General features: G+C 37.2%; 1 protein-coding gene across 1 annotated transcript in view; it reads right to left on the bottom strand.

Moving 5' to 3' along the window:
• The window catches only part of LOC149835625 (villin-4-like), a 46,289-nt gene extending 20,995 nt beyond the window's left edge, over window positions 1–25,294 (bottom strand). The window contains exons 1-15 of the mRNA XM_090008637.1: window positions 25,155–25,294; window positions 21,365–21,486; window positions 20,094–20,193; window positions 16,792–16,860; window positions 16,471–16,707; window positions 16,193–16,370; window positions 15,964–16,096; window positions 15,640–15,802; window positions 15,406–15,547; window positions 15,197–15,297; window positions 14,910–15,065; window positions 13,742–13,810; window positions 13,572–13,640; window positions 13,322–13,459; window positions 11,527–11,655 (exon numbers count right to left, since the gene is read on the bottom strand). Of these exons, the coding sequence (XP_089864763.1) occupies window positions 11,527–11,655; window positions 13,322–13,459; window positions 13,572–13,640; window positions 13,742–13,810; window positions 14,910–15,065; window positions 15,197–15,297; window positions 15,406–15,547; window positions 15,640–15,802; window positions 15,964–16,096; window positions 16,193–16,370; window positions 16,471–16,707; window positions 16,792–16,860; window positions 20,094–20,193; window positions 21,365–21,486; window positions 25,155–25,163 (1,815 nt within the window). The 5' untranslated portion in view covers window positions 25,164–25,294. The remainder of the gene's footprint in view (window positions 1–11,526; window positions 11,656–13,321; window positions 13,460–13,571; window positions 13,641–13,741; window positions 13,811–14,909; window positions 15,066–15,196; window positions 15,298–15,405; window positions 15,548–15,639; window positions 15,803–15,963; window positions 16,097–16,192; window positions 16,371–16,470; window positions 16,708–16,791; window positions 16,861–20,093; window positions 20,194–21,364; window positions 21,487–25,154) is intronic.
• Between the last annotated feature and the right edge of the window lie 466 nt (window positions 25,295–25,760).

The raw sequence follows: 25,760 nt of genomic DNA, 5'->3' as shown, positions 1-25,760 counted from the left end.
GTCATTCCAAAATCATGGGATGACTCGCTAATAGTATTAAAATAAAGAAGTGTTTTAGCTTAGCAAAGTTTGAATTTGCTAGTGATGCTTAGAAATATCTCCAAGATATGTAATATTTAAGAGATGTAGCTCATACATGTAATCTCCAAAAGAAAGAAAGATCCATGACCCAAGAACATACGTGCATAAGAGAATACTACAATGTTCTCTCTCTCCTTTAGGATGAATTGCCTCTCTTGGAGCCTAAGTGGCATTGCCCACTTGACATTAAGCTCCGAGAAAAACAAATCAACTCAAAGCATTTTTACCTTTTCATAAATGAGCTTAAGCCCGAATTTGAAGGAACTAAATTGGTCCTTCATAAAGGAGATGTTTATTCCATAATAGAAACTTTAGAAGAACTATGGAAGAAAATAGATTGAATAAAATGCTTCTATCAAAGAAGAAGAATTGATGCTTTATATAAAGACCCGAGAATCATACAAAAGCATATAAACCTCCTCACTTTGAAAGAGGCCAAAATGAATATGGAAAAAGCCCAAATGGTTATGGGACCACTTTTGCAAGGAACCAAGCCACATCAAGCCATTTTGCCCAAAAAGGAGGAATGAAAAGAATGTGGCCTCTACGAGAACATCAAGCAAAAAAAGTGGCATGGATGAAGGTTCCAAGAATGTCTCTTTTGCTCAACTCATGAAAATCCTTCAACCTCTAATCAAAGATCAATCTTCCTCTCTCTCCGATGCGGCCATATCAACATCCGTGGACCTTGGTAAGAACTCTTGGATTCTTGATTTCGGTGCCCCTTTCCATATGACTCCAGATGAATCCATACTATCCAAATAATTAACTCAAATGATTCTTATATTTCAACCGCCGATGGAACATCTTTAAAAATTAAAAGCTTGGAAACGTTTGAAAAATATTCTAAAAAAAAAATTATGTTGCAAACATCAGAGTAGTACCCAAACTTAACTTAAATTTCTTATCGGTTTCTCAAATTACCGACCATGGGTGTGAGGTCACATTTTCATCTAATGATTGCTTGGTACATGATCTTCAATCCAAGAAGACGATTGGATGAGGCTATAGAAGAGGAGACCTCGACTACATGGACAACTTGGAACTATCAAATCAAATTTTTTGTAGTTTTGTTGAAAAGAAAAGTATTGAACATTGGCATAAGAGATTAGGACATCCAAGTATGTCAAAAATATATTTTTTCCCTTTTTTTGAAAATTGTAATGAAAAGGATTTGACTTGTGAAGATTGCATACTTGGAAAATGAAATATCTACCATTTGGAAATAGCCAATTTGTATCTAAAGAACCTTTTCAGTTAATACATTCGGATGTATGGGGACCGACACCAGTTATGTCGAAAGAAAGAGTTTCTTATTATATAATTTTTGTAGATGATTATAGTAGGCACATATGGATTTACTTTATTAGACTCAAATCCGAAGTAGTTAAATGTTTTCAAAAATTTCATAGTTAGATTAAAAATCAATTCAAATCATCCATTAAAATATTTAGATCTGATTCCGGAGGAGAATTTTTGTTAAAAGATTTCAAAAGATTTCTTGATCAACAAGGGATTACTCATCAAAAATCTTGCCCTTACACCCCACGACAAAATGGATTGGCTGAAAGAAAGCATCGGCATATTATTGAAACCACTAGGACTTTTTTAATATCCAAAAATGTTCCAAAAAGATTTTGGGCCGAAATCGCTCTTACAACAATTTATTTAATCAATAGAATGCCTTTCGCTATTCTTGAAAACACTTCTGCTATTAAAAAATTATTTAAAATTTCTCTCAATTATTCAAAATTAAGAATCTTTGGGTGTAAATGTTTTGTTTTTACAACAAAAACGATAAACTTTCCCTAAAGTCAAAAAGGATTTAGGTGTTATGATATTGAAAATGACAACTTTACGTCTCAAGAAATGTAACTTTTCTTGAAAATAAAAATGGTTTTGAAAAATTTGAGTCTAAGAAACCATGTGAATACTCTTTTTTGTTTGATGTAATGAATTAGCATAATAATGATAATATTGATAAAAGTAATGATACTCATGATATGCATGAGTGTCGATGGTAAAACTCATGAGGATCATGAAGATGATATGTCTATTGTTGAACATCACAATGATTTTCAAATATATTCTCGACGTACACAAGGCCAACCACCATGTGACATACATCAATCTAGTCCTAGAAGATCTACAAGGATATCTCAAGCACCTAGAAGGTTTTTATCCTATGAGTCCTTTGAACCTCATTATAGAGCTTGTCTTATGGTCATACATTCTTACTGTCCCGAACCGAGCCTTCAAAATGGGGCAGGTGCAGTGCGAAGCTCTACTGAGTGAAAAATACATCGAGTGTAGGAACGTGCGATATGCGTTGGCTTGATCGGTGACGTGAGTGATAGCACAACACGTGATAGGCAACAATATCGTCGTTAGTGCATCGTTGTATGACGGCACAAACGTGGAGCATTATTTGATTAAGCAGTGCCAAAGGATGAGAAGATGTTGCCTATGGAGATTTGGTTAAGGACCTCTCAACTTACAGGAGTTTTTCACGCGTAGCGTTTGGACGCACGAGGGTGCGTGTGGGTTAGGGTTAATTCTCCCAAGGATCACCTTAGGTGATTCCAACCAAGTATGGTGACTCGGGACTAGGCGAGTGAATGCCTAGACGTCGGTGAATGAGTATGGGTGGGGATCTTTGCTATGATGTTCAATCATCAATTGGTCTTCGGATTGAGGGTCGTAAGGTCTTGTTCCTTCAGTGGTGGGGTTTTGTTGTAGTGTGTGCATGGAGTCGCAATACGCTTCATGGCAGGCAAGGCTAAGGCAAGTTTGTGTCATTTTCAGAAGTGATAGCTGGTATGGGACGGCTATGTACTAAGTAGCATGGACTAGATAGAATACGCATTTGAAGATGTGCTTGATCAGCTTCCACTAGGCTGCGCGCGAGGTGGTGTGTAGGGCCAATGAAATGATTCAGCACATAGAAAAGTGTTGGTGTGCGGCCTTTGGCCGTTAGACTGGCTAGACGGGGCAATCGCCGTATCGCGGGTTTGCGAAAAATTTTATGCCCATGACACTTCCGTTGAGCCTTCTTCTTATAATGAGGTCAAAAAGATAAGATTCGGAACGAGGAGATACGTAAGAAGGTAGGTGTTGCACCCATTGAAAATAAGATGCGAGAGAATCGTTTACGGTGGTTTGGACATATTCGGCGAAGGCCTAATGATGCTCCAGTTAAAAGGTTGGAGAAATGGGAAAATATATTAGTTAAAAGAGGTCAGGGTAGGCCTAGGAAGACTTGGATGGAGATGATAGGAAAGGATATGAATGCTTTGAACCTCACCGAGGACATGGCATTGGATAGAAATGATTGGAGGAAAAGGATTCATGTGGAAGCCCCAAAATGATTTTCTCTTTTGGTTCATATCGCTGACCCCAATTGTTTTGGGATGAAGGCGTAGTTGTTGTTGTTGTACACTTCCGTTGAGCCTTCTTCTTATAATGAGGTCAAAAATCACCATGAATGAATTGAGGCCACGAATAGTGAATTAGAAGCCTTAGAAAATGTCAAAACTTGGGAAATTCAATCATTACCTATAAGAAAGAAAACTATAAGATGTAGATGGGTCTATAAAGTTAAAACCAAAAGTGATAGAACACTAAAAAGGTACAAAACTAGGTTATTTGCTAAAGGATATAATCAAGAATATAGGATAGACTATGAAGAAACCCTTGCCTAAGTAGCTAGGATAAACACAATTCGAACTCTCATCACCATAGCATATATTAAAAAATGGCTTATCTTTCAAATGGATGTCAAAAATGTCTTTAAATGGAACCCTTAATGAAGAAGTCTATGTGAAACCTTCACCTAGGTTAGGTTTGGCACATGAAAAAGTTCTTTGATTATGAAAAACCCTGTATGGTTTAAAACAAACTCCTAAGGCTTAGTATGATCGATTTAATGATGTGATGATTCAACTAGGTTTTAGATCTTGTTATACTTATATTGCTTTGTTTGTTAAGTCTTCTGATAAGGTATAGTTATCTTACTGCTTTATGTGGACAACATAATTATCACAGGAGAAGATAAACAGGGAATTAGTCATATCAAGGATGTTCTTAAAAAGAACTTTGATATGAAAGATATTAGTTTTCTTCGATATTTTCTTGAGATAGAAGTTGCTTACTCACCCTGAGGGTATTTTTCATATCAAGGCTCTATGTGGCCTTACGAATGAAAAGAGGGTGGACACACCAGAAGTCATCAATGCGAAAATGAGAATAAATAATGAAAAATCATTAAAAGATCTCACTCAATACCGCTAAATGATTGGCGTCTTATCATACTTTTTCATCACTCGTCCTGATATAGCTCATGATATTAACATTGTTAGTCAATTCCAACATTCTCCTACTACAATACATATGAGTGTTGTAATGACAATAGTTATACATGTTAAAAATATTATTAACCATGGTTTATTTTTGTTGTTTTTGTTATCCTCATCTTTATTAGATGTTATTGCATATACTGACTCTGATTAGGGAGGAGATGTAAATAATCGTCGTTCAACCACTATTTTTTGTGTTTTTGTAGGTGATTTCTTGATATCTTGGAGGTGCAAAAACAACAGAAGGTGTCCATATCCTCCACAGAAACCGAATATCGTGTTATAGCCACTACGACTTCTAAATTGGTGTGGTTGCAACAGTTACTCGAAGACTTGAGGGTTTTCATCTACACCCTCAAGATTATGTTGTGATAACAAGAGTGTTGTTTGTATCGCAAGCAATCATACATTTCATGAGCGAACAAAGCATATCGAAATAGATTGTCATTATGTCCGTAAAGAGATCTTGAAGAAGACCATCACTTTACCATATGTGTCATCTGAATATCAACTGACGGACTTTTTCACTAAGGCGCTACCTATGTCACATGGGTGCGGGTGTGGGTGCGGGTGCGGGTGCGACACGGGTGCGGCGCAATTTCAAAAATTTTGGACACGGGGACTCGGCTATATATATATATTAAAAAAAAAATATATATGTATATATATAAGACTCGGTCAAAGTTGTGCCCATTAGGGGACAGGTGATGAGTTGTGAAGGCATTCTGTACACTTTCTTCATACAGGAATAATTCACTTTTGGGCACTTTCTTCATACACTGTAATAATTCACTTTCTTCATACAGGAAAAAAAAACTTGAGTTGTGCCCATTCTGTACTTAAAACTTGAAAGTGTACAGGTTTTTTAGTTGTGATGGGTTTTTTTCCTTACAACTGTAGCCCAGAAAATTTAAAAAAAAAATTCAAAAAAAAAAATTTTTCCAAAAAATGGACCAAAATGACCCTGGGTGCGTTGACCACACCCAGGGTCGGGTTGACCGAGTCCGAGCCACACCCGTGTCGGTGCGTGTCGACGCGGGTGCGGCGACCTTGGAGCCGAGTCCGTGTGACATAGGGCGCTACATGTTAAGATATACATATATGTATATATATATATATATGTACTTAACTGTAAACCGAAATACCCATTAAGGGTATTTCGGTATTTTCACTGTAATAGGCGTCAGCCCATTAGGGGCTGACAATCTATTTTTCTTTTTTCTGTTTTTCACTTTTTACTTTTTCAGCTTTTGAAGTATTGGGAGCAGCTCCAAAGTAGCTGTTGGAGCTGCTCCCAACAGTCATATTTATGACCGTTGGGAGCAGCCCAACAGCCACTTTGGGTTGCTCCCCATGTGGCTTTGTGTTAAAAATAGGCCTTGTAGTTTCTTAACTCATTTTCATGAGTAAATATATACAATAACAATTCTTTAGACCCTTGTGTGGGTGGATCGGTGATTCAATCAAGTATTCTATTTGATTGAAAGTGTGTTCTTGCATGTTTATTGGATTTTATCCGCTTCATTACATGGTATCAGAGCTTTGGTGTTCCAAAGGGCATTTGATAGAAGAAAGATCGTGATCGAGAGGAAGATCGTGGACTTAGCAAAATACATCAAAATTACGATTGTTGCATCGGGAAGCGGACCATCTCCAAAAAGTATTGTATTGCATTCATTTTCTCTCTTTCTCTCCTTCTCCTCCTTTTCTTCTATTTCGCTTTCTCTTGTTGCAAATGAAGAATAAGAGGGAAGTGATAGTCTTCATTCCCGTACGCCTAAATGACACCAACTATGTGACGTGGGCATCCATAATAAAACATAAAATATGGGAAAAGGGGCTTTTGGAGTTGGTTGACGGCACCGAAAAGGAGCCTAAACTTATCCTTATAAAATTAGAGAATGAAAAAGAAGTTGCGCTTCAAGGAGAAGAAATGGCTAAAGTCGTTTCCGAATATGAGAAAAGATGAAAGGAATGGAGGATGGGTCATTTTCATCAATAGTGTGGACATTCACAAATGTTCTAGTTTGACAAAGTTTGACTTCGTTAGTGATGCATGAAAATACCTTAAAGACATGTATAGTCTTAAGGATATTGCGCATATTTGTAATGTCCAAAATAAAGTGAGGACAATGACTCAAGGGGACATGAGCATAAGAGAGTACTACAATGCACTCTCTCTCCTTTGGGATGAATTGTCTCTTCTTGAGCCAAAGTGGCATTGCTCACAAGAAGTTGAGATCCGCGAAAATCAAATCAAAGCGGAGTATTTTTATCAATTCATAAATGGGCTTAGACCCGAATTTGAAGGAACTAAATCCGCTCTTCTTCATAGAGTAGGGGTTCCTTCCATAGACACTTGAAAAATTAACTATGGAAGAAAATAGATTGAAAAGACCGTCCGCTTCTAAGCATGAAGAATCCGTGTTTGCTATGTCAAAGCCTGAAAATCATACGAAGAGTTATAAACCATCTCATTTTGTAAGAAATGAGAATGGTAGAAACCCCAACAACTATGAAAAGAGGGGTGATCATGATTCAAAAAAAGGTGAAAAATTTATTTGTTATCATTGCTAAGAACCGGGACATATCAAACTTGTTTGTCCCAAAAGAAGAAGGATTATAAAGAAGACAAAAGAGTGGTTTCGGTTGAAAGGAGTGAAGTTGACGACTCCAAATGTATCGGTTCGCTCTCCTTAACTCAATTAATGGAGGTGTTGCAACCTAGCTTAAATCTCAATCTTCTTCTTATTCGAGAGCGGTCATATCGACAAGTGACAACCATGGTAAGACCTCTTAGATCCTAGACTCGGGTGCTTCATTTCATATGACCCCTAATGAGTCCATATTGACCGAATGCAAGTTTAACTCAAATGATTCTTGTGTTTCTACTGCCGATGGCACATCTTTGAAAATCAAAAGTTTTAGTATTTATCAAAAAACACCTATCTTTCATATACCAAATATTAGAGTAGTACCAAAATTGTACTTAAACCTCTTATCAGTTTCTCAAATTGCGGACTATGGTTGCAAAATAGTTTTCTCATCTAATGATTGTCTAATACAGGATCTCCAGTCCGGAAAGCCGATTGGGCAAGGTCATAGAAGAGGAGAGCTCTATGTTATGGACAATCTTGAATTGCCAAAGCAACTTTTTTGTAATTCTATGGAAAAGAAAGATATAGAAATTTGGCACAAAAGACTAGGACATCCTAGTGTGACCAAATTACAATTGTTTCTATTTCTTTCAAATTGTAAAAGAAAAAATTTTGTATGTGAAGATTGCATTCTTGGCAAAATGAAGTCTTTACCTTTTGAAACAAGACATCTTATAACTAAGAATCCATTTGAATTAGTGCATTTGGATGTACGGGGACCCGCACTGGTCGTATCCAAAGGAGACATTTCTTATTATGTTGTATTTGTGAACGAATATAGTACACTCTTGGATATTCTTTTTAAAACACAAATCGGAAGTATTTGATTGTTTTAAAAAATTTCAGTCATATACAAAATCAATTTAAAACCAATATTCAAATCTTTAGAACTGATTCCGGAGGAGAATTTATGTCAAAAGAATTTGAAAATTATATTGACTTAAATGGGATTATACATCAAAAATTGTATTCATACACCCCTCAACAAAATGGTCTTGTTGAAAGAAAGCATAGACACATTATTGAAACCACTAGAACACTTCAAGTATCTAGAAATGTTCTCAAAGCTTTTGGGCTGAAGTCGCTCTTACGGCGGTCTATTTGATAAATAGAATGCCCTCAAAAAATATTGAAAATATTTCTCCTATTGAAAAGCTTTATAAAATTTCTCCCGATTACAAAAAGTTGAGGGTATTCGGGTGCAAATGTTTTGTTTTTACCAACAAGAATGATAAACTCTCTCCTAAAGCAATTCTGTGTGTTTTTGGGCTATGTCGAAAACCAAAAAGGATATAGATGTTATGACATTGAAAGAAACAAATTGTATGTTTCTCGAAATGTTACGTTTCTCAAAAATGAAAAGGGTTTTTTCAAGGATAATATCCAAGAGAGTTGTGACTATTCGTTCCTTTTTTATCTAGTCAATGATAAATGTGAAAATATTCATAAAAGCCAAGTCATACACGAGGCAAATGAGAATGTGAGTAGGAGTCTTGACAATATAGACCTATCTCACGATAATTTACAAACATATACTCGTCGTACCGAAAGTCATCCACCATATGCTTTAGAAAGATACTCTCAAAGCCAAGAAGAAGACCCTTCTAGCCTTAGAAAATCCATAAGAATTTCAAAAGCTCCTAGTAGATTTGTTTTATAAGATTCCTTTAAACCAAGATATAGATCTTGCCTAATGGCTATTCACTCGTATGTTGAACCTCAATCATATCATGAGGCTAAGCATCGTCTTGAATGGGTTAAAGTCATGAATGATTAGTTAGAAGCATTAAAAAGAGAAAAAAATTTGAGAGATTCAAACATTACCTAAAAGAAGAAAAACTATAGGATGCAAATGGGTTTACAAGCTAAAAACTAAGTACGATGGAACATTAGAAAGATATAAGGCTAGGTTAGTGGTAAAGGGATATAGTCAAGAATATGAGATTGACTATGATGAGACATTTGCCTCAGTTGCTCACATGACTACTGTTAGAACTTCCATTGCTATAGCATCAATTAAGAAATGGCCTATATTTCAAATGGACGTCAAAAATGCATTTTTAAATGGTAATCTAGATGAAGAAGTGTACATGGATCCTCCACCTAGCCTAACTTTAGCACATGGAGAGACTCTCTGATTGCGTAAGGCCTTGTATGACCTAAAACAAGCTCTAAAGGCTTGGTATGATAGGTTCAGTGATGTGATACACAACTTCATTTTAAATCCTATTTTACTAATATTGCATTGTTTGTTAAGTCAAGGATGATGATTTTACTATTGTATGTAGATGATATGATAATCACAGAAGATGATAAGCAGGAAGTTAATAATATCAAAGATGTGCTTAAAGCCAACTTTGATATGACAGATCTTGGGTTTTTATGATACTTTCTTGAAATAGAAGTTGTTTACTCACATCGTAGTTATTTTTTGTCACAGACTAAATATGCAACAGAGATCATTGAAAGATCAGGACTCTCAAATGAAAAATTGATCGACACTCCGAAAGTTATAAATGCCAAAATGAAAAAAGATGATGGAGAGCCCTTGCAAGATCCAACGCCCTACAGACAGATGATTTGGGTTTTATCTTATCTTTTTATTACCCACCCTAATATATCTCATGCTATTCATTCTGTTAGTAAATTTCAGCATGCTCCTACTACATTGCATATGAGCATTGTAATGAGAATTATTAGATATATTAAAAAATCTATTAATCTTGGTTTGTTTTTATCATTCTCTTCCTCACTAGAAGTCATTGCACATTCTAATTCTGGGAGGGGATGTCAATGATAGACGCTCAACCACTAGTTTATGTGTATTTGTAGGTGATTCTCTAATTTCATGGCGATGCAAAAAGCAGCAGAAGGTGTCACTCTCCTCCACTGAAGCTAAGTATCATGTCATGGCGATCACTACATCTGAGTTAGTTTGGCTGAGACAACTTCTCGAACACTTGGGGGTTCATATCGCAGAACCTTTAAAATTATGTTGTGACAACAAGAGCGTTGTATACATTGTAAGCAATCATACATTTCATGAGAGAACGAAATACATTGAGATGGATTGTCACTACGTTCATGAAGAGTTCAGAATACCAACTCACGGATTTCTTCACCAAAGCGCTACTGTCACCCAGATTTCACTTCCTACTTGGCAAACTCTCGGTGGTTGTACCATGAGTTTGAGGGGGGATATTAAGATATATATATATGTACTTAACTGTAAGGGTATTTTGGTATTTTCATTGTAATAGGCATCAGCCCATTAGAAGCTGACAATCTATTTTTCTTTTTTCTATTATTAACTTTTTTTGTTTTTAACTTTTTTTGTTTTTCACTTTTTACTTTTTCAGCTTTTAAAGTATTGGGAGCAACTCCAAAGTAGTTGTTGGAGCTGCTCCCAACGGTCATATTTATGACGGTTGAGCAGCCCAACAGCCACTTTGGGTTGCTCCCCATGTGGCTTTGTATTATAAATAGGCCTTGTAGTTTCTTAACTCATTTTCATGAGTAAATATATGCAATAACAATTCTTTAGACTCTTGTGTGGGTGGATCGGTGATTCAATCAAGTATTCTACTTGATTGAAAGTGTGTTCTTGCATGTGTATTGGATTTTATCCGCTTCATTACACTACCATCTCCCAGATTTCATTTTCTTCTTGGCAAACTCACAGTTGTCGTTCTGTGAGCTTGAGTGGGGTGTTAAAATATAGGTAGTTGTTATATATATATATATATATATATATATATATATATATATATATATATATCCACAGTCCAGGGGTATTCTGGTCTTTTGACCATTGTATAGGTGTCACCCCCTAAGGAGCCTTTTTTTGTTCTTTATTTTTTTGTGTGTTCATTTCTCTAAGCCCATAAGTGGCTAGTGTGCTCGTGCTTTGCCCCTTTATGTGGGTGTGTATTTGCCTCTTACTTGAGGTGTGTGAAAAGTTCGTGATTTCATTACAGTAATAGGAAAAACAAAATAGAGCTTGCAACCATTGCATCAGAATACAAAAGGTACCTTTATTTTAACACATTTTCTAGCTCATGATTCTCCTTTTGTATATTTTCTTTTATCTGAAAATTGTTAGAATCACTAATCCAAAAACTAGTGCAACACTTCTATTTTTATTGGTTCACTATTGAACTTCTCATGTAATGGCATTTGCCTCATATTTTCAAGTCTTTAATCTCACAACAGCAACCTTATCTCTCATGTTATACAAGAAAAATATAAATCAACTTAAATTTTCCATATTTGACATCCATGTATAACTTCAGAGTCAACACTCAAGGCCGATTAAGAAAAGAATTCTGTGCAGTGATCATACCTTCCTGTTCTTGAAGGTTATTTGCCAAGAAATTCACTAAGATAGCAGGTACCATGTTCAACAAAAGAGAAGAATGCGACACGGAACAAACCTTAATTACATCCAGCTGCCTCTCTACAAGCTCCTGGTCCTCTGTTGTGGTAAGGCTTCCATACCAAGTAAAGACTGTGGGACCAGAATGCAACATGTAACAGTATGAGGAGTTCAACGATGCAGCAACCTGGGGAGTAATTGAAAAAGATTAACAGATAAATTTTCAAGTTCATGAATTAAATCAATTTGAGAAGAAAATAAAAGAAACAAGAACACGAAGATTAACACCATCACTCTATGGAAAGAATGAAATTAACAACACAAATTTTCATCAATTATGTAGATATTAGTGAGAAAATTCAAGCAACTAATTATTAAATAAGTTGCAAGTTTCACCTTTCAATTCAATACAACAAAATCACAGCCTAAATTCTCAAACCTCCAAATTTTCCTTCAGAGTATATGGATATCCTTAGTACATGAAATGATCAAGAACATGATGAATAATGGCCTACAGAAGAATGAGGGAGGATGGAATAGCTGACAAAGACTAATCAGTAGTTAATAACTTAATATAGCTGATCTACTAATTTCAAGGTATCAGACTGATAGTTACTAGGTTCTCTGTCACAGGCTGTTGACCATGACCCAAAACACAAAAATCCAAGTCTATCAAGCTCCTTTTTAGTTAAAATATGGGGTTTTAAGGTCCTGGAAACCATGTCCAACGACCAGAACTGGTGACTATGACCCTACTAGTAATCTTATCTAGTCAATAAGCTTGTTGACTTCACATAATGTCATCTCCAAGGATGATAACTTACAAATACTTTCTTGTCAAAGCTCACCTGTTACATGATGACTGGCACAAAGCAAATCCCTATTAGTTAGACTTTCTGTAAAACATGGTATATATGAAGCACAACCAACAAAATGCAGGACATTCGCCTAGTGACGAGCAAACCTAACCATTTTGGGCCAGGTCTAGGAAAATATACGTGATTTTAAGAGGCATGGTAGCTATGTCACAAGGATACTTCACTTAGAATATATATCCCATGTCGACATGACAAGATACCTGGACACACCACGACACTTCATGGATAAAGTCAACACCGTGTCTTTAACTTCATCTATTGATTCTTGTGATCTTGACTGTTTATTTTGTACTTATGTGTTTTTTCTTTTACATTTGTCATTGATTACATTACATTTCACTTTCAACTTAAATTTATCTTTTAATGCTTTTAATCATAATCATTTAGAATTTTTGTTCAACATTTTGCACTTAAGATGATATTCATGCTTTATTCTTTAGATTAAAATTTTGGAATGCCTGTAGTCGGATACACACTAGTATACACATACATATACATATTGTATGACCATTGTCCCCCTGTCATAATTTTGCCAAACGTGCTTGTTGTACCAAGTGTGTGTCTATTGTGTCCTGTACCATATCTGTGCCTATGTGGCATAGGGCATACTTAGAACTTCAAAAATTTTACAACTTCAAGCCTCAAGGCTAAGCATCAAATGCACATCTGAAGGCCAATGCTTTTCAACAGAAATGCTTAACGCCTACGGCCTATAGTGGAAGTTACAACATTCACCACTTATAATTGACCCCAACAAATACGAAAATTCCATGGTAATGCTTTCTATGGAAGTACATGCCACAACATCTGTTAGACCCATGAAAAGTTCTTCATGTTGATTGACATACAAAGGTAGCAATACGTCAAAAGATACAGGTTATAAAGTTGGCCAAACATAAGTTAAAAGCTAGCAGTTTTTTGTTGAAATGAACAATAGGATATATGAGAAAACTAAGAATTACAAAACAAAGGTACCAGTTCAACTTGAATTGCTTGCATATTATCTGGTCCAGAACCTTGAACTCTAAAAAGTGCAATACCATCTTCTGAGTATGTCTCGTCAGCAATACCCTTCTCAGATACATAATTCTTGTATCCTGGGCTAATCCCACCCTGTGAAGGTTCAAGTGACAAACTTATTCAGTTTACAACGTCAAAGATACATGATCAATGAAAAAAGAAGTGCCCCAATCATCACGGGTTGCAAGTCACTTTCTCAACAGACCTTAAATATGATAAAGCTTTGAAGAATTGAGAAGAACTGGATGGGTTCCCTTCCTTCAAAAATTTGAGCCTGTGAGCAAATAATCAAGAAAACATATAAAGTGTGTAGGTGGGCAGTTTACAAAAGCATATTCAGCAACATGTTGAAAAAAAAAGTGCTAAAAGGACCACCTGAACAGCATGCCCCTTCAATGCTTCTGTCATTTTGTTCATAATTGAGATTGCAGCTGTCCGGTCCTCCTATAATCAAATGAATTGTCAATGTTCTCAATCAACATGCATAACCAAATCTACTGAACAATTGATCAAAGAAGGAACATTAATTGGCTTAGAAAATAATATGACAAATATAAGACAGCTCATGGAAGATAGACAAGTTCTTCAACATCCAAGATACCATCAAAAGTAAAACATATTAACTCCAAATTTCTCTTAGGCCAACATACCACACTGGTCCTAAGAACATAAATTAATGCCATACAGAAAACCAACTCAGTTGTACACTCAAACTGGTGCAAGCTGGCAATAAAGCAACCATGATGTCAAACTTATGGCAGTTAAAGGGTTCAACGACTTTTCTTTCATTCCTTTTTTCATAGCCTAAGGTCATGCAGGAACTGAATCATCTCCAACTTTCCAAATAAAACAAGATTATTTAATTATTACCTGCTGTTTATTATTTAGTCAGAATCATATCATATTTTGACAGTACAGGATCAAAACCATCAATCAGGATTAAAACTGGAAGGGCACTTGAACCAAGACAACTTACAGAAAAAACCTGGACAAAGTGAAGCAGCCATTGGCTATTTTTGTTTGGCTTATGAAAACCATGGTACTTAAGAGGATGTTGCACAAACATCAGCAAGACTTCAAAACTTTCAGCAAGTTTAAGAACTTCCTAAATTCCAAATGAAGTAGGTTTCTGAATCTTGGAGATACTTCTCTAAGATTGATTTTTAACACACACACACACACAGAGAGAGAGGAGAGAGAGAGCATGTAGTTATGTCTACATGTCATGAAAATGCACGTTTATGAAATTTGCGTGTATAGGTCAAGCATTTTAGGTAGGTACATAGAACTAGTTTGCGAGACTCGTGCCTCCACATGCTGGCCAAGGGTTGCAGCTGCAACCAACATAGCAGCAGATAATTGAAAGTGAAACATAGTTGCTCAGCATTCTTGCTTGGACCAACAATATTAATCTTTCTTATAGCAAGAATTATTTTTACATACGTATTGCAGATCAACATTCCAGACAAAGCAATACCAACTTGCTAGAGGAAGCCACATAAAAGCAATAGGGAGATATCCTTGAGCTTTAAAGTGTTGCTACCTCAACACTTTGCTTTCCTAACCACGTGCCAATAAGATATTCCTCTTTATCATCCCCAGGATATGTGTATTGAAAGACATAGCAATCTCCAGTATAAAACTTTGACTGTTCATTTGGTGGAATGAGAGTCTTGTTTTGACCATCTACTCGCCAAACCTTTAAACAGGAAAAAGATCTAGTTAGAATGGCATCAAAAGTGCAATAAAACATGACAAAAATCAGATATGAACCGAGACTCAACAGAACATATCATCACTGAGGATGAGGATGATTGACAGTAACCATACCTGCAGCTTTCCTGTACAATCAATGAATGCTTGTTGGTCTTCTTTGACAGGAGCAGCTTTCATCAGACCCTTGACATTAAATCCTTGGCGCTTCAAAAGAGCTGTACAATTGAACAATATTACTAAAAACAAAAGGCAAATGATATTGATGTACAAACATAAGAGTTAGGGCGTGGAGCATCAATTGTGCACAAAAAAGATTCACCTACCAGCAACCTTGCCTCTACCCTCCTCAGATACAGTCACCTCAGTGGTTGTTGGCCAGCTGTCAAATTTCAATCGAAACATAACCGTCTCAAAGCCCTCAATGACCCGAACTATGTGAGCTTTTGGGCAGCCAGAAATCACCTCCTGTACAATAAATATAGTCACCAGATGTACTACAAGAATGACAATAGAAGAAACATTATGCAAAAAGTATGTGACACAGCAATGGAACTTACTTCTGCCATTGAACAAGCACTTTTCCTCTCATCAAGCGAAGTATTCCTGCCCATCCAGACAAAAACTTCCACCCCACAATCTAGGAGGTAGCACTTGGCTGTCTTTAACAGTTCTCTTGTCAAGGAATTGGTCTGAACAGGCACTGCCTGCCCTTTCTCTATGCTAAACAGCCAAATGCAGTTATAATTATGACATTAATTGTCTGGCATTCAAATTCAAAAGGAATTCTTTGAATAATCATATAGTGCAGAGCTTGTATGCTTTATAAACACTAAACAGCAAAAAATCAGGAAAAATAGGAATAATGTGCAAAATATGTGTACCATAACAACTTTGTGGACAGTGGTTTGGTATTTGTGTCCTCTTCTGTGGCTGTCTTCCTTGGAAGTGGAGCAAAACCACCAAAGAAACTCCAGAATTCTCCAGATTCAGGGTCAGCCATCAATTTTCCATCCTCTATATAAAAGTTATTACATGAATCAATCGAATCCAGAGGACAGAACTATTTCATATTCAACTCTTTGGACATGGAAGTAAATATAGCCAACTTACCGACAGAAGCTATCTCACATTTTCCATCATGATAAGTATCTTTGATGTACTGAACAACTTCAAGAGCCTTGGCCCTCTCTTGAATCAAAGAATTGGAACCATTGAATTGGAAGATTTTTGATTTGGTATCCAGGATGAATACATCATCATGATTTAATGATGATCGAGCAAAAGGGACCTGATCAAATAAAGGCTTCAGTTTTTTGTTTTCCTAAATAAAGGAGGGAGAAAACAATCAAACAAATGCTGAGTATGACTAGCCAGGTGTGGAGGCTTGCCTCTTTGACATGGACAACATGTTTTCCTTTGCAAACATATAGCCGAATCACATATTCTTTCTCTTCAACATGCTTGAAACCAGAGGACACTCCACCTTCTTGAGGTATAATACATGGTTTAAAGTAGGAGAGGAACTTCTCAGTTTCATTGCCTTGCACCTCCCTGTATTGGACTGCCCGACCTCCCAGTGCTGCATCGACCTCTACAGTCTTTACCGCTGCAGTGCCAGCTTCATCCTATTTAGACAGTACATAAGAATGAGAAGCCAGTAATTGAAAATATTGGCACTCAAAACTACAAGAAAAAATCTAGCAATTTACCTGGCTCGTATCTTTACCAATCCAATAATGAATATCATGCCGAAGAGCACCAGATTTCAAAGATGTTGTCTGCGTACAAGAGAAATGACTTAATACATCCAACAACCTAAAAAGTACGACAATTGTCAAAAGGACTTTGGCTTGGGTTCTCAAAATAGACTATTAAAATGACCAAAATATTCCTAAATTGGTAACATAAAAATGGCAATGTGTGAAAGCCAGGTTCTAATGAGATTTTGTGAAGAAATTAATGCAAAGAGAGGATATAATCATAGATGAAGCAAATATTTAAAGCCAATCCCATGTGTTAAGATAAGCCTCCAATATATATATATATATATATATATATATAGGGGCTGACTGTTAAGATAATCCCATGTGTTATTTTATATTGTAATAGGTGTCAGCCCATTAGGGGCTGACTGCTTATTTTTATGTTTCTTTTTTATTTCTTTTTGTTAATGTAAAAGGTATTGTGATTGGGCAGCTCCAACTAGCTGTTGGAGCTGCTCCCAGCCCAGCAGCTAGTTGGGCTGCTCTTGTATATTATATATAGGGCTTCAAGCCCTTGTATTTTGCAATGCCTTTAGAGCATTTCATGCAATACAAGAAACATTATTTTGACCCTTGTGTGGGTAGTGTGGCTTGATCAATCAAGTGTTTTTCTTGGCTGGTTGTGTTCTTGTTAAGTGGCCTTAACATCATTTTCACTACGATAAAAATCCCAATCTTGATCAGCCACCATCATCATCAATGCATTCTTGAGTTGTTTAATTCTTTTCATCATAACAATGAGAGAAGCAAAACGAGTTTCAGCAACTTTCAGTAACTTGAGATCAGAATGCCCATTAAATATAGAAAGGGCATGATGATGGTTTACAACAAAATTTCTAATATTTTGAACATCATGCTCTATTTCCTCAATCCATAAACACATTTCACGTGCATGTGCATCATCTTTTGATGGATTGCATATACTCTTAAGTGCCAAATTTAAACTGTGTGTTGTACAATGAGTTCAAAAAATATGTGAATATTTATCTTTACTTGCACGACTGCAAACTGGAGCATTGTCAGTAATAATTTGCACCACACTTTCTTCTAAGTGAGAAAGCAATGAAATTTATCAGTGGTCGTCTTTGTATATCAGTTCACCCATCAGAAACAATAGATACTTCATGTCGTTTCCATGTAAATTTTTTAGTCTCTAACAAGTCTTCAATTCTATTTTTTTTCCTCTGCAAGAACGGCTGTTCTTAGTTTTTCTGAACTAAGAGTCACATAACCACTCAAATTACAATTAGCCAAAGATGTAATCATATCTTTCCAGTATGGACTTCTAGCTACATTAAAAGGAATTGAGCTTGAGTAAAAGTATCGACCAATCTTTTTATCAATTTTTACTCATGTCATGTTTTTGAATGACGCTTGTATTGTTTTATTGCTTTCCATCTTTCTTTTCTTCAAAAACTCTTCTTGTACATTACTAGCAATAGGAAAAGACAGATTAATTGAATCGTTTCTCATCTCTGCAATTTTCTTCTTTTCAACTTCCTCTTGTTCTTTCTTTAATTGCTTTAACAAATCTTTGTCAACCCAAGAACATGTCCTAATTCATTGACCACGAATATACAAAAGATGTGCTTTCACACGCGTATAAGAACCCATGAAAATAGTCTTACATAGATTATAATGAAATTGCGCATTCCCACAACCACCACCACTAGCTTTTATCCCTTTTGTCACAAGCCTCCAAAGCGGTTGAGAAACTTCTAATTCAGGGTTAGAACTTGAACCAATTGTATTGACACTCCCGCTAGAACTCGTCATTATATATGAAAAGTGAAAACTGAAAAGAAAATACGTAAATAAAATAAAGTTAATAAACACTTCAAAAAAATAGTATCAGGAGCTCCACCCCCTCTCACTCTGTGTTGCAGTTGTGCGCATCAAGAAGTGCATGTTGCGGCCTGCCAAACTGCATGTCCCTTTGGCAAGATGCACAAGGAACCTTGCAGTTGAGCTATTAACACCGAGTAGGGACACGATTCTGCTGCGGCAAAGGGAAAGCAAACACAGAGACCCCAAAAGGCACCATCCTGGCAACAACGAGGCAGGGGGCGGAGTCCCCTACCTGAACACATATCTGAGGCAGGGGGCAGCCCCCTGCCGAAAAATACATTTGAGGCAGAGGAGTCCCCTGTCGAAAAATAAAGTATGGCAGGGGCCTCCGCCCCCTGCCAGAAAAAAAGAACAAGGCAGGGGGCTCCGCCCCTTGCCAGAAAATAAGAACGAGGCAGAGGGCAGCCCCCTGCCGAAAAATAAAGTATGGCAGGGGCTTCTACCCCCTATCGAAAAAAAAGAACGAGGCAGGGGCAGCCCCCTTCCGGAAAACAAGAAGGAGGATCCCCTTGCCGGACGAAGAGGAAGAAGAACGGAAGAGGGAGGAGGCATACCTGAGACTGGTGGCTGGGGAAGAGGCTGGTTGGCGTCGCCTGTGGCTACGGTCACCGGGGTCTGGGTCGCCGGCGTGAATGCAGGGGATGAAGACCGGACGGCTGGGGGGGAGGCAAAGATCGACAGGGTAAGCCCCTCCCTCTGTCGTAAACCCCTTTTAGGGTTCGGCCCAACGCAAGAAACTCATTTTGGATCTGGGTCAGGTCTGGATCTGAACCCGGCCCGAATCCAAAATGAGTTTGAAAATGAACCTTTATAGACTCTATCAAAGTTGACCGAGTCTATAAAGTGGACGGACTCGGCCCAGGTGCGTTGACCAAGTCTGACACCTATTGACCGTGTCCGAAGCCGCACCCGTGTCGGGGCGTGTCGACGCGGGTGCGTCACCTCCCTAGCCGAGTCCGTGTGACATAACTTCCTCTATATATTGCTGGTCCTTTTGTTGTATAGGTGAGAGAGGATGCATGTACATATGGAGTGTAAGTGTTTTTGTAGTGAGGTTCATTTGCAATTTTTTGTTTATTTATTATTAATAAAAAATATTATTTTTATTTCTTGGTGTTCTTGTAGGTAGACAAATATGTTGTTTCATATCTTTGGTTAAATGAATTATGTTTATGCTTTAGATCCCTTTTGTTTGTCTTTTGGTTGTGTCTCGAGATTTGTAACACAATTTTGCACCTTTAATATGACAAGAATCTCCAGCTAAGGAACTTCTTGTAGATTGAAACTCGAACAGGTTGAAGCATGAGTATGTATGTGTATGTCATGCATGCTCACATGTGTAAAATAGATGTCATGGAAGATATTAAACTCATGCAATCGAGAGGTTAGACACAACTCACCTTCAAGATGACATAAGAATCTCCAGTGAAAAATTTTCCATGTGAATACTGGGGGACAGGAACAGGTCGAAAATTCTCAATGCGCCAAATCTCGATCCCTCTAGTAAATGTCAAGGGATATTATCCAAAAGGTGCAAAATACAATAGTCAAGCAACAAAGAGAAATGTGCAAGCAGCAAGTCCAAGAAGGAACTAAAAAGTACAAGATGCATGGGAAAAGAAGAGCCAGCACCTCATTATTTAAACTTTTGTCCATGGACTTTACCAAAGGTCTCAAATGAGACAAAGTGAAAAAACACATCCACAGTATAAGAGATTAATATACTTCACTACACATTTCATTTCTAAGTGACTGATTGAATGAAAAGAATTGCTGAGCATCATGATACAGAGTATTAATAAAAAAATTATCATAACAACTAGGGGCTAAATAACAATGTGACAAACATGGTCCCCTTTAAAATAAAAACTTTAAAGAAACATAATGCAATGAATATAGTTAAATAATGTGTTATACAAGAACATGTAATAGTCTGATGGTCACAATCATTTTGAAACATGCTTGCAGATGATCATAGCAAACTAGTTTGAGCAGGATGATCATAGCGAACTAGTTTGAGCAGGATGATCAAACAAAAATGATTTTTAACTTTTCAATGTTCAGAGAATAGCAATTCACTCATCCAAAATAGACCAACAATGTAACACCATTTTCTAGAAATTGGGGAAATATCTTACCTAACATACTCTTAAAAACAATGAAGTGATTATTTGCTCACGTTTAACAGTTCCTTGTCTTTTTCTTTTGTGAAAATCACAGCCTCCCCAAAATCCCAAATGCTTATGGGTCTATGTGAGAGTTTGGCAGTGGAAGGTGATGTGTAGGTAAAAATACAATTCCTTGAATTGGCAAATGTCTTTTGAAGAGGAGATACTTGCGAACTAGTTTTTACTCTGTGCATAAATAAATGAACAAAATCTTTAACTACCTCCTGAATTCCTTAAATGCCTCCCCAAACACCATTCTTCCACAAAGCTACTTGGGAAGGAGTTTGACCCAACTCTTCCCAAATTCACAACTCCTGCCCCAACTACCACCTCCCAAACAAAGCACAAAATATTACAACAGATGGCAAATCATGATACAAATGGCGCCTGATTTGACAACAAAACCCAGATGTAAGACCTTGCAAGCTAAAAACTGAAAGGTAACAGGCATGAAATTCATGGCATAACCGAAAACCCTGTGAAGGAAATTTCAGAAAGGATACGCCTTTTGTCCAGCCCCCTGGAAAGCGGGATCCAAATCTCTCATTGAAACTGACATGGTGATCTTTGGTTTGTAAGAGGTATTTTCACTCAAAGTAGACCGAGAGGGAGAAGTGGAGGTGCCCTGCAACACAATTTACACCAACAGTGAGCTTCACAATATAACTTGCTTTCACTAATTGAATTTGGAGAGAGACAAATTTATATCACTCATCAAAACAAGGGGCTAAAAATAGCTGTAAATCATTGAATACTCCAAAGAACATCCACTACCCAAATGTAATTCAACTCAGGTATCCTACCAAAAGGAAGCACAATGCACAAACAAGTAAAATTAGTAAAGAAAACATCTATCTACTTCATCGAGGGAAGCAAAAACATTGTTGAGATCTCAATTACAAGCTGGAAACTCTTTTCCATAGTAAATAGTTTACGATGATCCTCTCATCAGTTCTGTAGAACCAATCATACATGAGCTCCAACTTGACTCTTGTATTCATTGAGCACAATGTAAAAATAGATACAATCCCACCTCTGGAAAACAAGATAGAGAAACAGATGCTAAAAGATCTGGAAAAAGAGGAATTCGGCAGGCATAATGTCCAGCGTCCAAAGATGCAGATGGCTTACATAAAAAACTTACTGATAAAATTATTGCGGTGACCCTTCTTAAGGAAAAATGAATCTACAGAAAAATGGTGTCTTAGTCACACCAACCAAATGATAGCAAAGAAGGAAGCTAAAAAAGTTGTTCGAAACGCGAGGGCTAAGGTATATAAGGAGGTTTATGACAAGTTGGATACCAAAGAAGGCGAGAAGGATATTTATAGGCTTGCAAAGATGAGAGATAGGAAATCGAAGGATTTGGGTATGGTTAGATGTATCAAAGATGAAACGCAAAGGGTTTTAGTCAAAGATGAGGAGATTAAGGAGAGATGGAAAGATTATTTTGATAAGCTATTTAATGATAGTCATGCTCAAGATCTTGGAGACTTCTCCATTCCTTTTCATGAGATAAATCGTGACTTCATGCGCAAGATTCAAAAGAAAGAAATTGCAGAGGCTTTGAAGAAAATGAAATCAAGAAGGGCAGTTGGCCCAGATGGTATACCTATCGAGGCTTGGAAATGCTTGGGAGAGAAAGGTTTAGAATGGTTGACAAATCTTTTTAACTTGATTTGGCGAACAAATAAGATGCCTAATGAGTGGAGGAAGAGTACTTTGGTGCCTTTATATAAGAATAAGGGTGATATACAAGATTGCACAAACTATCGTGGTATAAAACTCATGAGTCATAATATGAAACTTTGGGAGAGGGTGATTGAGTCTAGGTTGAGGAAGGTTGTCATGATATCGGGGAATCAATTTGGTTTTATGCCTGGAAGATCAACTATGGAAGCTATACATCTTCTTAGACAACTTATTAAAAGATATAGAGAGAGGAACAAAGATTTGCATATGGTTTTTATTGATTTAGAGAAGGCATACGATAGAGTACCTAGGGACGTTCTCTGGTGGACAATGATGAAGAAAGGTGTTTCTCTCAAATACATTAGTATAATTAAAGATATGTATGAAGGAGTAGTAACCAATGTCCGCACTTGTGGAGGGGTGACAACCAATTTTCCGATAACGGTTGGGTTACATCAAGGATCTGCTTTAAGCCCTTTCCTATTTGCGATAGTGATGGATGAGCTTACGAGATCAATTCAAGATAATGTACCGTGGTGTATGTTGTTTGCTGATGATATTGTTTTGATTGATGAGTCTAGAGCTGGGGTTAATGCTAAGTTAGAATTATGGAGACAGACATTGGAAGCTAGAGGTTTTAAGTTGAGTAAGAGTAAGACTGAATATATGGAATGTCGGTTTAGTAAGCAACGAAGTAGTGATGGGAGTGTAGTGAAGCTTGGTGAGCAAGATATACCGGTGAATGATTATTTCAAATATTTGGGATCCATCATTCAAAAGTATGGAGAAATTGATGGAGATGTAAATCATAGGATAAAGGTTGGGTGGATGAAATGGAAAAGTGCTACTAGAGTGTTGTGCGATCGTAGAATGCCATTGCGGTTGAAGGGAAAGTTTTATAGGACGACTATTAGACCCGCTTTACTATATGGTACGGAATGTTGGGCTGCCAAGAGACATCATATTCAAAAAATGAGTGTAGCTGAGATGCGGATGCTTAGATGGATGTGTGGAAATACAATAAAAGATAAGATTCGGAACGAAGAGATACGTAAGAAGGTAGGTGTTGCACCCATTGAAAATAAGATGCGCGAGAATCGTTTACGGTGGTTTGGACATATTCGGCGAAGGCCTAATGATGCTCCAGTTAGAAGGTTGGAGAAATGGGAAAATATATTAGTTAAAAGAGGTCGGGGTAGGCCTAGAAAGACTTGGATGGAGATGATAGGAAAGGATATGAATGCTTTGAACCTCACCGAGGACATGGCGTTGGATAGAAATGATTGGAGGAAAAGGATTCATGTGGAAGACCCAAAATGAATTTCTTTTTTGGTTCATATCGCTGACCCCAATTGTTTTGGGATGAAGGCGTAGTTGTTGTTGTTGTTGTTGTTGTTGTTGTAGTCACACCAACCAAATCCACCCAATGGTACCACAGCACTCACTATAAACCATGCAAATTTAGTCAATGATATAATAGTGCTCATTAATATTATGCAAACCGTTCAGACAAAAATGACAGAGGAAGTGTTTTCATGTAGGTCAGCATGTTGATGCATAACCACACTATGAAACAAAAAAAAAACAAATAGGCATTCCTTTCATTCCACGGGAGTGAGTATTGAGATGGTGCGCAAGTTCATCTGGTACGTCCATTCTCAATTTGTCCTTTACAATCCATGACATTACTAATTATGTGATAGATAAATACTGGTCACCACAATTCATGAATCTTTTCAGAGAATGAAAGAACTACATAGAGAAAACAGTTGTGTCATGCATCTTCTGGCCACTATAAAAGTAGAAAGAATTAGGTCCTAGTGTTTTCCTTTTTCTCTGGTAACAGAGGTCCTGGTGTCCTGAGGATGACAGAGTCAGACAATCAAGTGCAGTTCCAAATAATGGAACAACTAGTCGTAAGAGTTATTTTAACTATGAGTCCTCATACTCCACATATATAAATAATTCTCAAATTTTTATACAAAAACTGGAACAAATTATACAGTGCAGGCACTACCATTAATTCATACATCTAAATATAAACCAAGTTGTGACACGGTCAATTTTGCCTCGGTTTCATTGTCAGCTATTGTTTTCAATCAAATAGCAAACACCATACTGATCATTTTTTATTTGTCCCGCATGTGTACATGAAATATTAGCATGAAAAAACATCATAGTGGTGTTGTAACAATAGAATCAAAATAATCTGCATTGCAAACTAAGGAAATATCAGAATATTTCCATAAAAAAACTTCATTTCCTGAACTGGCTTCAACAACCCAACTTTCATGACAAAGAGAACTAAGACGATCTCATTCACGATACGAAATTGGAAAATCAAAATTGGAAATTAAAAAAAAACTACTTGAACTTCAAAGATCTTGTCAACCTAGAGGCAGTCGAATAATTCTCATTGAAATTCCCATGCCTAAACACCACAAATTGTTCCTATCGAAGTTGTGGAAAAACAAACGATTTCTTGGATCAACACAAAGGCAGCGATACATTCAATAAAGAAAGAAAAAATCAACTCACGATGCTAACAGTGACAGGGAAAAGGAAAACAAAAACAAGAAATCCATACAATCTGATCACCACCTTCGCCATCAGAACAGGATGCTTCGTCTCAAAATACAAAAACAGAACCGGATGCGATCGACGCAGATCCCGATCAAACAAAGATCCCAATTGTTCCCTTCTCAATCGAGAACGGACTCAGAAACCAAACCAACCTCCCAAACCCATCAAATCTTTTATACGTCAACCAAATACCCCGGATCACCAAAAGAAACCAAATCTCATCTACCACCACCAAACTTGATGAAAACCAACAAAATTCACGCAGAAAAAGAAGGGGAATCGCACCTCACACTTCTCGTCTCGATCACTGACCGACCGCCACTGCGAGTCCCACACGAACCCGACGACGCAAACCCTCGAGAAAATTCAACGCTACTTATGAAAACCCCGCAACCAAAAAAAAATCACAAAAAAAAAGTAGAAAAAAAAGTCGGAGAAAAAAGCTAAACCTAACCTTAGGGCCCAGAAAAACCAATTTATCAATTTTCAAGAGAGAGAGAGAGGGGCGTGCTTATCACTAAGGGAAGCAAAGGCCCCAGGTGAGGAACTGTGATGGACTGTAACAGCCCATTAAAATATTCCTTCTGCCACCCCCACAGAAAGAGATTACATCCCCCCAAAAAT

Source organism: Nuphar pumila, chromosome 6 (assembly GCF_984573655.1).
Source record: "Nuphar pumila chromosome 6, dmNupPumi1.hap1.1, whole genome shotgun sequence".
In the NCBI taxonomy this organism is placed as follows: domain Eukaryota; kingdom Viridiplantae; phylum Streptophyta; class Magnoliopsida; order Nymphaeales; family Nymphaeaceae; genus Nuphar; species Nuphar pumila.
Note: the sequence above shows the minus strand (reverse complement) of the source record. Positions and strands in the feature narration are given on the sequence as shown.